General features: G+C 37.6%; 2 protein-coding genes across 10 annotated transcripts in view; one reads left to right on the top strand and one right to left on the bottom strand.

Annotated features, from left to right (window-relative positions):
* LOC311437750 (uncharacterized protein) overlaps window positions 1-14,070 on the bottom strand; it is a 69,843-nt gene that overhangs the window by 9,698 nt on the left and 46,075 nt on the right. For 4 of the 5 annotated variants that reach the window (XR_014693671.1, XR_014693672.1, XR_014693673.1 and 1 more), the window contains 2 exons: window positions 9,078-9,241; window positions 883-975 (listed from right to left, as the gene is read on the bottom strand). Coding sequence is in view for 1 of the 5 variants with exons in the window: in XM_084521419.1 (XP_084377545.1) it covers window positions 883-975; window positions 9,095-9,241 (240 nt within the window). In the remaining 4 variants the exon portion in view is untranslated. The remainder of the gene's footprint in view (window positions 1-882; window positions 976-9,077; window positions 9,242-14,070) is intronic. The other variant, XM_084521419.1, reaches the window with a different exon arrangement.
* The window catches only part of TSHR (thyroid stimulating hormone receptor), a 78,257-nt gene that overhangs the window by 22,695 nt on the left and 41,492 nt on the right, over window positions 1-14,070 (top strand). For all 5 annotated transcript variants that reach the window (XM_084521412.1, XM_084521411.1, XM_084521410.1 and 2 more), the window contains exons 2-3: window positions 7,186-7,257; window positions 13,623-13,697. In XM_084521412.1, the coding sequence (XP_084377538.1) occupies window positions 7,193-7,257; window positions 13,623-13,697 (140 nt within the window). In that variant the 5' untranslated portion in view covers window positions 7,186-7,192. The remainder of the gene's footprint in view (window positions 1-7,185; window positions 7,258-13,622; window positions 13,698-14,070) is intronic.

Genomic DNA, 14,070 nt, shown 5'->3' with positions numbered 1-14,070 from the left:
TAGTTAGATCTACTTGCTAATGTGCACCAGACTCCTCTTGCAGTTTTTCCCATCTCCTATTCTGCACTTAAGCGTCTAGGTTCCACATTTACCACAGTGTACTGTATTTTTTTTCTGGTCTGTAAATTCAGGTGATGGACGTGACTATTCATCCTGATGTCTGCCTGGTGTAGGGTACTGGAGAATAAGGGCAAGAAGTCATTGTACATGTTATTCAAAGAAGGCATGCTCTCTTGTGTCATCACCACAAGGTGATATCTATCTATCTATCAGGTATTATCTATCTATCAGGTATTATCTATTACTTATCTATCACCAGATAATAGATAGGAAGGATCCCCTTCTTCTGACCTATATGAGCAGTCTCCTGCTTTGGAAACAAACAAACCAAAAAGAGAAAAAGAGAGAGACTCTTGAGAAGCTGGTGGTTAAGTACCATTGTAAACATCTTCCAAAAAAGGGGACTGTTTTTTATAGATGGCTTTAGTGTAAGGCAATAGATATCTTACATATGCCTTTAAGCTATTGTGGGAACTTCAGCGCTGAGGGAGGATTCATCAGCAATGAGAGGTAAAGCTTTCAAGTGATTCACCAAATAAGGCGGAGAGCAGTAGAAATGTTTTCTGTTTAGATTTCCTGTATTCTATCAGACCTAAGTCTCTAAGTCCTTCACACTCTGCCAATATTTTGGTTACATAAAGCTGTTAGTGCTACTTGCTACTTATCAGATGAAGAGGTGTTAAGAGTGCTGTATACATTCTCCCCTGGTTTTGTTTTGTTTTGTTTTTTCTCTCTAACACAAGAGATTAATGAAATTGATACAGTCAAACACAAGTAGGCAGAGGCTGCAGCAGTACAAAGTTACACCCAGATTGTCTGTACCTGTCAAATGGAAAATGGCTTGATGTTTTTCCTCTGGTCCTGCTTGCTAGGTGTATCTGATATTCACGAATCTCAATGTTTGAAAATGACCACCTGTGAGAAACAAAATACATTTCTATCAACATTTTGAGTTTAACCTCCTTATATGCTAAACACTGACTTTTGTAAATCATGGGCCAGTTTCTATTCTTGTGCATTTATGCATTCAAAAGAGAACTGAGATCATCACTTGAGTTTTGTTGTAACTCCTTGTTACTAGTCTTTCTGTAACTGTAGTTACTGTTCAGTGAAAAAAAAATCAGCTGTTCTGCAATTTTCACTTAAATGCACAAATGGAAGTGAAGAACTCCTGGTTTCTGAAATGAAACTATAGCTTTACTTAACATTAAAGTAGAGGACTCCTAAATGGATAATCAAGAACTATAATCGGAATAGTTAGTAGAGTTTCATATAATAGCAAAGCTTTACACCTATTTTTTAATCTTTATTTATTAATGGAATATTTCTGTGAAATTATTTCTTATTTTTATTAGTGGCTTTTTTAAAGCCATCTGTAAATTGAATATTTTAATGGTTCTTATTTAAATATTTTTAAAAGTGCAGTGTAAAAAAAAAAAGAATGTGATGCAACCAAATAGACCGAAGACAATTAACATTAATTACATTGCAAGTAACATCACTTGCTTAGTTGACAGATTCATTGTCTCATGCCTACCTTAAGCTGCCTGCTCTTATGGGACTAATTAATACTGAAATCAACAAAATATTTATTCTTAGGTAGTTCATATCTGATGGGAACATAGGCACCAACAACAGCAAGAATAGAGTTCCCTGGTGCATTATCAGGTAGGACACTAGATTAACTGTCATAGAAGAGCAAAGCAGAACTAATACATTTGTGCATAGTAGTACTAGGAATGCAGTGCTTAAAAGAGATATGACATTATTATCTACCAGATTTGTGGGTAATGCTCTGTGCATCAGTATTGTAAAGTCATTAAAATGAAGCAGATACGTGTCATTTTGAATACTTCACAGTCCTTGTACCTGTATTTCTGTTAGTCAGAAACTGAGTTGTTCCTATGCAGATATAAAATATTTTATAGTCTATCCACATGATCTTACACTTAAAAACAAACAAACAAAACGCTAATATTTTTCTTTTGCTTACCAGTTGTCAGGTAGAGAGATTTTTTCAGGACATAGTCTTTAAGGAACATGCAGGGTAAACTTGGTGTAAATATCAAAGCAGAAAGAAAATTTAAAAACTTCAACTGACTGACCTGTGAAACCAGGAAATGCAAACTAAAAAACTTAAAATGTTTTATTCAAACATCTTATTGCCATTTTTAAAACAACTCATTTACTAAAAATGTGGTTTGTATGCTTTTGCATCTTTGCAAATCTGGATGGCATGTTTATAATGAAAATGACCTCAGACTTTGGGTTCTTCTTTTTTGAAAGACTTTATGAAATACAGTCTGAAGATTTTTTCCAGATTTAGTATTTATTGAAGCTTTCAATCTGAATGAGAAAATAAAAGTAGAAATAAATGGAAGTACTCAGGAGCAATTTTTCATTAAATAAGATTGAACATTCTCGTGTGTGTTGTCTTTGCCTTAATATAGGAAGGAAATTAAATGAGCTATTAAATATGTGAGCACTTATAGTTACTTTTTTTTTTTTTTCTCGCATGGAAAAGCAATGTATATTTTGCCAGTAAAATGTATATGTTTGCCAGTAACGTGTATTTTGCCTTCATTTGGAAAAAACTTTTTTAATGAAGACCCTGTGGGTGTCTAGATACTGGACTCACTTGCCAATTTGCAAATTGGAACGTTCAGGTTAAAAAGCAATTTCTAATACATGCAAGACAGGAAGAATCACAGCCAATTATGAATTCCCAATTATTTATCATATGCTCAAACTGTACGTTAAGGTGGGTGCCAGAAACTGGCAGGTTGTCTGTCTGGAAGCCCTGAGCTGTCTTTTGTTGTGTTGTTTTTTTTTCCCGCTGAGTTTTATGTTTCTTAGAAGGCAACTTATAACTAGCTTTGGTGTATCAGTCCACAGGTTCTTCAGCAAGAACTGGGGCTTTGCAGATGGTTGTACAAAAAGGCTGGCCTAAAAGTTTGCCCCTAGCCCCAGGCATTGACTCTATTTCATGGTCTGCATAAGCATTGACTGAACTGAGTCACCAATCTGTTTACACAGCAAGTAGTTGAAGAATGGCAGCTAGCATACACCAAATACTTTGTCACTATATACACAAATATTTTGTCAGTTTGACCTCAGTGCCAGGGAAGCTCATGGAGCAGATCCTCCTGAGAGTCATCACGCAGCACTTGCAGGGCAAGCAGGTGATCAGGCCCAGTCAGCATGGGTTTATGAAAGGCAGGTCCTGCTTGACGAACCTGATCTCCTTCTATGACAAAGTGACGCGCTGGGTGGATGAGGGAAAGGCTGTGGATGTGGTCTACCTTGACTTCAGCAAGGCTTTTGACACCGTCTCCCACAGCATTCTCCTCAAGAAACTGGCTGCTCTTGGCTTGGACTGGCGCACGCTTCGTTGGGTTAGAAACTGGCTGGATAGCCGGGCCCAAAGAGTCATGGTGAATGGAGCCAAGTCCAGTTGGAGGCCAGTCACTAGTGGCGTCCCCCAGGGCTCGGTGCTGGGGCCGGTCCTCTTTAATATCTTCATCGATGATCTGGACGAGGGCATCGAGTGCACCCTCAGTAAGTTCGCAGATGACACCAAGTTAGGTGCGTGTGTCGATCTGCTTGAGGGTAGGAAAACTCTGCAGGAGGATCTGGATAGGCTGCACCGATGGGCTGAGGTCAACTGCATGAAGTTCAACAAGGCCAAGTGCCGGGTCCTGCACCTGGGGCGCAATAACCCCAAGCAGAGCTACAGGCTGGGAGAGGAATGGTTGGAGAGCTGCCAGCCAGAGAAGGACCTGGGAGTGATGGTGGATAGTCAGCTGAATATGAGCCAGCAGTGTGCTCAGGTGGCCAAGAAGGCCAACGGCATCCTGGCTTGTATCAGGAACAGTGTGGCCAGCAGGGCTAGGGAGGTGATCGTCCCCCTGTACTCGGCTCTGGTGAGGCCGCACCTCGAGTACTGTGTTCAGTTTTGGGCCCCTCGCTACAAGAAGGACATGGAGGTGCTTGAGCGGATGCAGAGAAGGGCGACGAAGCTGGTGAGGGGCCTGGAGAACAAGTCCTATGAGGAGCGGCTGAGGGAGCTGGGCTTGTTCAGCCTGGAGAAGAGGAGGCTCAGGGGCAACCTTATCGCTCTTTATAGGTACCTCAAGGGAGGCTGTAGTGAGGTGGGGGTTGGTCTGTTCTCCCACGTGCCTGGTGACAGGACGAGGGGGAATGGGCTTAAGTTGAGCCAGGGGAGTTTTAGGTTAGATGTTAGGAAGAACTTCTTCACTGAAAGGGTTGTGAGGCACTGGAACAGGCTGCCCAGGGAAGTGGTGGAGTCACCATCCCTGGAAGTCTTCAAAAGACGTTTAGATGTAGAGCTTAGGGATATGGTTTAGTGGGGACTGCTAGCGATAGGTCAGAGGTTGGACTCGATGATCTTGAGGTCTCTTCCAACCTAGAAATTCTGTGATTCTGTGATTCTATATGTTATATATGCTATTACTAGTGTATTGTTTATCTAGTAGGTGTATTAATGAACTTGGAGTCTTTTATTTTTGTTGATCTTCTCTAATACTGTTTCATCTCACAACTAAGTTCTTGTCAAGAAATGTGCAATTTTTGATCTTCTGCCTAAGATTTCTCTCTCTTCATACTTCATTGTCCTTTTACTTCACTGTCTCTATTTCCTTTATGATACATTCTGTATCACCTATGGTTTCTCATCATATTTGCAGAATGTTGTTATATCTTTAAATGTTAGCAAATAAATAGGAAGAAATATGATGCTACCATTTTCAACCTATAAAATAAATTGATGAGCTGTTCAATCAAAATACAATATTCAAAGCTAATGATCTTCATTGTACTGTACTTGAGATATTAGAAGCCTTATCTAGAAAGCTGTAAATGCAGATCCATTTCATAGTATAGTAACTTTTATAGCAATTGATTCATATATTATTCAGAATTTCCACATTTTCCTGATGGGATATGTAAATTTCAGCTATGTCAATAAAAGATTAACATGAATTCTTAGCCCATGATGGGTCTGACTCAGTTCATTCCATGACAAAGATGGAGAGGGATGAATGTTTGACATAAAAGCAGGAGGTCAAGAGGAGACTTACAACGGTGTTTAAATTCATGCTTTCCTGAAACATGGAATTATAGGTTAAGTGTGACTGCTGGTGGGAGGCAACTATGATGTCGTGAGCCAGCATTTTGTAGGTGAACAGAAGACCAGAGGAATATGAGACAGGTTAAAAGTGAGCTTGGATAGCTGGAAGTGGCTTAAGCTATGTTTTCCCTGACTTCTGGGTTCTAACAGTGTTAGGGAGAAGCTTTAGATCTCCTTCCTAATGCAGCCCAGGGTACTGTTAGCCCTGTTTATGGGAAGGGCACACTGCTGGCTCATGCTCAAATTGGTGTCCATCAGGGCCCCCAGGTACTTTTCTGCAATGCTGCTTTTCAATTGGGTTACCTTGAGTTTGTACTGGGGCCTGGGGTTGTTCCTCTAGGGGCAGTATTTTGTGCTACCCTTGCTGAAATGTATGAGGTTTCTGTCAGCCTATTTCTCCAGCCTGCTAAGATCCCTCCACTCTGTTCTACTTGAAGATTTGTTAAAATCTGTTTGGAACCAGAAAGTTCTCAGTCATCATTTTCAGCTTCCTAAAAGGGCTCGAAATACAGACAGATGTTAGATTACAACAGCAAGATCAGCAGACCATAGTTGTTCTTTACAAACATTTTGTTCAGGACTGTGGTAATAGGAGGAAGAAGTATTATGAAATGGAGGAGGGAGTGGTATGGGTGTTAAGGTGCTCTGGGTGCAGGGGAATAGGCTAGTACACCCATAGACCAACCAATGTTCCTCTGGTTGTGGGCTCAGTGGAAGCTGGGTGCACTGAAGTCAGGAAAAACATCAATCCATTAGATAAACCTGTCTTTAGGTTCTTTCTACTCATTCATGTAACATGTCTATGGAGTAAGGGATGTATACTTAAGAATAAGCAGAGCCTTATGCTTAAGAGCCTTCCCTTGTGATGGTACAAGAGTATGTGTTCTTGCTTTGTATTTTTACTCAAGATGGAAGTTTTAAAAATCTCTACAGATATTTTTATTTCTTGCATACAAGTTCCAGAAACGTGATAAATCTTAAAATAATATTTTATCTGTGTAAATCAAATATAATTTTATAATCTGATACTTCATGTTACAAAACAGAAAACATTAATGCTTGTTCATTTATGCTCTATGGAACCGTTCAAACAGCAGCTATGGGAAACATTTATCATTTGTTCTTGGTTACTCTTCAGACTGTTCATTTACTATGTATTTTGTAAGTGTATTCCCAGATGTACTGGAAAACCAAAAATGCCTTCATCCAGCCATGACATATTGTAACTTTAAATATAACAGACATTATATTCTAATTTTCTAAAGCATTTCCTCCTCTTTTTTTGTTGTTTGTTTGTTTGTTTTGTTTTGAGCAGTCAGTCTGCTAGGAATTCATTCCATTAAGAACATGGCTGTTGATAAATGTCTCCCTTAAATATTGTCTGGTTTTCTGAAAATTCTGCAGATGGATATGATATGTATTTCTATTCTCACCTGAAGAGCAGCTTTAACTGGGCTTGTTAAAAAATAACAATGTACTGTGCCATCTCCACATCAGATGTTTATGGAAAAACAGTGTATTTACTACAAAGCACGTAGAGAATTTTATGGAGGTAGCATGCAATTGCTCTAATTGCATTTCAGCTGGTGTACCTGAATTTCTTACTTGGAAGCAGGGATGGGTCATCTCTGAAGAGCCTAAAATGGTTAAAAGAATGCTTATACTCTTAGTATGTCGTTTACTTCAATGGACAGATGTATTTGCCAGTAATGCTCTGGGTTTTTGGAAGGTCCATCATTACCACTGAATGCCAAATTCCTGGGTAAGATGATGCAGAAGGTCCTAATTTAGATTGAGAGAGCACACCAAGCAAACCACAATGCATGAAACAGGAATAAGAATAATATGAAGGTGGAAACACTGAGAAAAGAGAAGATAAAAACAGAAATATTGGAGCAGAGGTGGAGTTGTGTAGGACTTTTTAATGTTGAAATGTACTTAACAGGGGATATTAACTCAAACTTTTATTTCTATAGGAGGTTTATGGAGACTCATCTAAGAACAATTCCAAGTGAAGCTTTTTCCAATCTCCCCAACATCTCTAGGATGTAAGTTCTGTTTTTGATATTATTCTTTTAGCTCTTCTATTAAAAATAATGTTTCTTCCCCTCCTGCAGTACTCTTGCACATTTGCTACCTCACCACTCACATTTTAGAACTGCAGGTAATTATTCAATTGTTTATAACCTGAATTGGCCATAACAAGGCATGCTAGGCATTAGTGGATGAGAACTTATCTATCACATCTATTTCAATAAAGATAAGTCTTTTTTTTTCTCATTAACAAAATATGAAAAATGTCTCCATTCATAATAAATTGCGTATCCTATTGCTGGAGTAGAATAAGTTTTTTTGTTTTAGCTCCCAGCATGATTTTTAACTCATTCTATTGGAGAATCTGTGGCTTTTCTAGAACAGGAATGATTTTTTTTTTTCTAGAATTGGAATGAATTTTCACTAAAACATTAGTATTTTTGTGATGAAATGAGGACTTCTGTTGTGTCACTTCCTTTATATGTAAATGCACGCATGGATACAGTCCATAAATGGAGGCCAACAGCCTCTACACACTTGCCTCAGATCAGCTTTTGTTAACAAGTGGCTGCCTGCTTTTGTACTGCCCTGTTCATTGATGTCAGCAGTCTTGAGGCAAAGGTGTCCCAGGTTTATTAATTCTTGCTCTTAATCCTATATATGGCCAGTTGATGCAGGAACTTCTCTGGCATCTCCCAGTTCACTCCCTAGAATCATAGAGTCATGTAATTTGGAAGGGACCTGAGGCCTCTTGTCCAACCACCTGCTCAAAATTGGACCAATTATGAGGTCCAACCCTGTTGCTCAGGGTTTTATCCAGCCTAGTGCTCAACATTATCTGTGTCCAATGGTAACTAAATAAACCACCAGCATCAGCAAGAAGTCCGTATTTTTATTTCAGCCTTTTATTACTAATGTAGTAATATGAGCCCTTCTTGTTATCCTTAACATTCCTTGCAAGTCTAATCTCCAGCTCAGCATTGGCTGAATTACTGAGATGGACTAGTAATTAAGAATTTATGAAAATGGGGAGACATTGAGGCTTGCCTAATTATGTTTTATAATTTTACCCAACTATATTGAATTAATTACTTTCTAAAATCCTTAAAAATAATTTTTCTTAAATATCTGCAGCCTAATTCGGCATCTCAGTTTTATCACATAGATGGTGTATTGTTTTGGTTTTGTTGGGGGATAAGTTTCTCCTATGACTTACAGTATCATATGTAAATCTGATAAACTTTATTCAAAACACGCTTCTTTTAAATGTAAAAGGAAGTAATCTCTGCTTTGGCTTTGAATAACACTTTATCTGTTGCTTAGACGCCTTTCAGATTGCAAAACTCTCAAATTGTAATAGCTATGAATTTGTAAAAGTATAGGTGTTCATCTAAAGAATTAATTGAACTCTTCTCTTAAATATACCCAGCTTATGAACCAATGACAACCTTTTGCCTATACTGTTTGGTAGTAACATGGTAGCAGATAACCAGCAGATAATTTAGTGAAAAGGAAAGTCACATTTGCAAAGTCCTTATGGCCGTGAATGAGATAATAGGTGCTTTTTATACACCTTGAAATAATACGTTGACATCCGTGTCAGTTTATTTGGTTGGTGATTTCAAGGCTAGCTGAGCAAACTAATGTCAGTATCTTTTTCAGAATTATTCTTCAGAGATATTAACTGAATATAGAGTTTTACCTTCCCCCGTTCCACATTTACGCGTAGGAAAATAACTTATGGAATCATACATACAGCATGCATACAGTTGACATAGCAATAACCTATCTAAAATTATGACCTGACATGGTAGCGTTACATTCTCTCTCCTACCGTTAGATGAAACATGCCTGTTCTGTCTTCCGCTTGGTGCCAGGTGCTTCATGGTATGAAGGAATAGAAAAACAAAGACGCTCCTCCAGAAGGCATCAGTACCGCGCTTCTGCTGTGGAATTCTTCCTGAATTACAACATCTTCTGTTGTTAATTTGCAAAAGCCTATGAAGAATAAAGATTTAAATTTCAGTAACATCAATGTCCTTCTGGATTTTTCTTATAGCATGATTACTACTACAAATCATGAAATGAACTCTCACATTCTTGTTAAAAATTTTGGCTTAAGGAATTAGTACCTAGATTTTAACTACAATTCTTTGTGTGTTTTTCTTGGCCTCTAATATACCACGCACCTCATTTGGTTCTCCCAGCCCATAACTGCCATTAGTAATGAAAACTACTAGATCATTCCTTGCTTTGTAAACTCATCTAGAAAATGTTCTGAAGTTTCAATAAGATGATAGAGACCATGTTTACTGTTCCAAATATACTGCATTGTTTTGCTATATGGTTTCTACTATACAGTTTCCACAAATTAACTTTTTTTTTATTCTCTGAGCTGAATAAAAGATTTAGTTGGCCTCTTTTACGAACCTTGTTTAAACGAGAATTTTAAAGCTACTATTCTCTTAAATTAATGTGTGTCTATGTACTCTTGATAACCAGAAGTAGAGATTGTTTCCCTTTGCCACAGGAATGAAACAAAAAGCATTTCAATGAAATACTCAAGTGCAAAGCTAATTCCTATCAGAAATGCATCAGTGCACTCAGGTGCATATGCTTCATTCTGACAATAACAACACTGAAAAAAATGTTTTATAAGGCATTCAGATGCAATAGAAATTTCTCTTTTTTTTTTTTTCATCTTAAAGTTGAAAAATCTTGGTAGAAAGGCTTTGCCTGGTATTTCCATCCCGTTCTGACTTAGGACAGGTGGAACATACAGTACTTTTAAGGTCAAACATAAAGAACTTTTTTCCTGGGCTCAGAGGGACTGAAGAGGACATTTGTGAGTATCTTATAGACACCTGCTGCATAGCTCCCCAAGCAGTTTTCTCCACAGCTTCTCCAAACAAGGCAGCAGCCCTGCACTGCACAGTTCCCTTTGCCAGCAGCCCCACACAGAGCATTAACATTTCTTCCGTGCACTGTATTTCTCTACACAATTCCTTTATCTTTCCAAATCTCCAGTACCTTTTCACACCCCATACACACTGCTCCTACACTGCACAGCAACTCCCCTGCTCCCCAGTGCCAGCCCCTATGCTCCCCTGAGGCACCCCACATCACTGAGCTGCCCTCCAGCAGCACAAGATGGGAGCTTCAGCAAGTGGCAGGCAGCAACACAGCACAGGACAGGGAGCACTGAGGCTGGAGAAAAACAAAGGAAGGTGAAGAGAGGGAGAAAGAAGAACAGTGAGGGCAGGGAGAAGTCCTTGAGGCTACTGCCATGGGCTTGTTTAAAATCCTGTGCTCTCAGGCTTCTTCTCAATAATGATTAAAGTTATTTAACTGCAAACAGACTTTCTCCAAAAGAGAACTTGTGCACATAGCGTTTAGGTTGTGGCTGTGCTCATGATGGGTGTCAGAGGCATTTTGGAATCCTGCAAGTTAAACACAGCTGGTACAGAGAGACAGTGCCGAATTACCAGATGTCTTCAACTTGGGAATTTCAGCACACTTTTCCTCTCTTTCCTGGGTAACTCCTTCTGGTTCTGATTGCTGGGATTTTCTTGCATTTAAATGTGTTGTATTATGTGTCCATTAGCCAAGGCATTGGTTAGTTCAGAAGCACTTTGAACACTTGGAAGTAAATATTTATGTACAATTAATACTTTTCAGTTTGATATTTCTTTCTCAGAGGAGACTGCATGTTTGTGCATGTTCATCAAGTGTTGATCTAGGTGACACTGAAACAAATACATGTAAAACTATGCATGTTATTACTGATGATGTTGTTTAATTAATATACACAATTATACCTGTTTACAAAGCAGGAGAATGGAGGTCAACATGCAAAGAAAATAAGCCATTTCCTTCCCACTTTACTCCTGCAGCTGTAAGATGTAAAACTGTAACTCAGCCAGCTCCAAGCCAGCCAGTGCAGTAAAAATGTGACATGCAGAGTGCTGGGAAGGGAAGTGGTGGTTGCAGGCTTGAGGGAGGGGAAGAGGAAACACCACCACCACCACTGTTGCTGCTCTTCTGCCTCCTCTCATACATGAGAAAAAGGTGCTTGCCTGCCTGGGGTGAGCTGACCCATGGGGCACATGAAAAGTGCTCTCTAATTCTCAACCCCAGCTGCTTGGCATGAGGATGCGATGTTTGCTCATTCTCTGGTTTTCATTTCATTTTCTGTCAAGCTGATTTATATACAGCTGTTTGCAACATAGAACAGCATTTTATTATCATTATTTGTCATTGATATCACCTATCTTTTGGTGTGTTAAAATGTAGGCTCTGCTAAAATGGAATAATTATTTTTTTCTGCAAAGACTGGAACTTCAGTTTCTTGGGCAGTAGGCATTTACTGCTTACAAGAAAAACAAAATTAAAGCATCTCACATATGCATCTAATGCTGCAATAATCTCAGATACAGACTGGAAATACATTATTGTATTCTCCTCTTTTTCTTTTCCTTCCTTTTTGGATCTGAAGTAGCTTTTTAAAAGTACTATTACTGTGGAAAGAGAATCCACTGATCATGAAATCTCTACTTGTAACTTCTGCTATCTTTTCAAACATTGCTGAATACATCTCCAAAATATGCAATAAAAAGTAGATCTCATGTTAGAAAAGTTAAAAATAGTTCAGGTAATATGTCTTTAGCTCCAGAATAGGCAGGACTTAAATTCCCTTGAAACAGTGAGTAGCATTAGTCATCTGCTGGTTGTTAAGGCATAAAATGCTCACAAAGTATTGCTTCCAATTTTTTAAAGCATTTCAAGTATTTCTGAAATATCCATTGAAATAAGTTAAATTTCAACTTTCACAAAAGTTCAACAAAAGAATAAAAAAATCTGATCCATAATACCTTTCATTTAAAAGCCCTCCTGAGTTAAAAGATCATACTTACATTTCTATTTAACAGATTTTTTTCTGTTTTGTTTACAAAGCACAACACAACCCAATTAGAATAAATGCAAAATTCCAGTTAGATAGTTAAGATCTGACTCTGGGTCTTTGAAGGCCTACTAAAGAGGAGGAAAAGCATATAATACTCTCTTTATTATTATATTTTACTCTATTTTGACATTTAAAATTAACTTCTAAGTCTCTTCTGGTCAATTTAATTTAAATATAATATTTAAATTAATGGCCAGGTTGCTCAGGGGATGCATAAACATGCAAAATATAAAAAACTGAGTCAGTAACTTCAATTAGAACCAGATTTTTTAAAAATCTTTTGACGTTACTTTTGTACACACATGATCATGTGACATTCAGTTTGAGAAAAATATTGTCATTTTTTAAAACTTAAATGTTTCTTTTTACTTTCTTTTGGTTAAGTAGCAAATTAAGTAAAGATAGCAGTTAAATATTTTAATATAATAAATATAATGAATATGCAAGGCATTCCAATTATTTTTAAAGATCTATAGATTAGAAATATTATGTGAATTGTGATTAGAAAAGTAAATAAAATACAAGAATACATCATTTAAATGTTATTCCAGTACTGATCAATTTTAAAACATTTTAAAAATTTTGAGATTTCGAATCGCATAATCCGAGTAGTAATGCCAATGTTACTCTGAAAGTTGTATTGCAGCTTTATTCAACACTTCAAAGCCTTTAACAGAGTAGTTCCAACATTACCATATTCCTAGTGATGATGGAGAAGCTCTGAAAGGATGTTTTTGTTTGTTTGTTTTTTTTTTTTAACCACATTCAGTAGATCACCAGCAGTATAATTGCTACTCAGTCTAAACTGTTTTGTAAATTAATATTTCTTAAGCTTGTTGTTTTGTTTTGCTTTGGAACCACATTACACCTTATACCCTTTATGACATTCACTGTGTGGCTAGAGTTTCTTTCTAAATTCATGTTACAGCATATTTTTTCCTCAGCAATTAGTAAATCATTTGCCCTGATGATAGAGAAATTGTGAGAACTGTTGCAGTGATGGCCCAAGGACCATCTTTGTGTCTTTCCTTTTTTTATTCATGGATGTAGAAAAATATGCCAATTTACCTGAGAATTAGGTCTCCTTAGAGAACACTAAGGTGATCTTGGTTCCTTAGAGAACACCAAGGTGAATACCAAGTGGGAAAAGAGAAGGAATATGATTCTAAAATGTGAAATCTGAATATTTAGTACTTATCACATTGCTTTTTTTTTTTTTAAATGGTAGTATAGTATACATCTAGAACATCAGCCCAAATTAAAGTCCTGTTAAAAGTTCCTTTGTCACACAACATCGGTGCCACCTTCCATGAGGTGGATGAGAACAGAGAGGAAAAATAAAGTGACTTGTTTAGTACTAGCCATTGCTTGCCAAGGTCAGTGACTTGTTTCTTTTTTCTGTTTGCTGGTGTTTAGCTATATCTCCATAGATGAAACCCTTCAGAGTCTGGAGGCCCATTCCTTCAACAGTTTAAGTAAAGTCACTCATATGTAAGTACTGCAGTTAATTAAACATAATTAAATGAATGCAGTTGTTCGAATAAATTTCAAGGTGTATGGAGTAACATACAGGTTGATTTATGAGTTGTCATTCTCTTCTCCTTTGCAGAAAAGGATTCTTTTTCTCATTTTCTTTCTCCGTACTGTGGAGAAAGTCTGTTTTTTTCTCTTGTGCTTTTTTAGTTCCCTTGCTTTTCCATATCCTCCTAAGTGTAAGAAAAATATGTGGGACTGCACTGCAAGCTCTGGCTTGGTGGCAAGTTTATTTGAACTGGCAACTTAAGAATTGGTTCTGTCAAGTTACTAAACATACATGTAAGTGTAAAACAGTAACATAAGCATAAGAAGTGAAATTGGAAAGGCC

This window comes from Aythya ferina, assembly GCF_964211825.1.
Source record: "Aythya ferina genome assembly, chromosome: 5".
Taxonomy (NCBI): Eukaryota; Metazoa; Chordata; class Aves; order Anseriformes; family Anatidae; genus Aythya; species Aythya ferina.
Note: the sequence above shows the minus strand (reverse complement) of the source record. Positions and strands in the feature narration are given on the sequence as shown.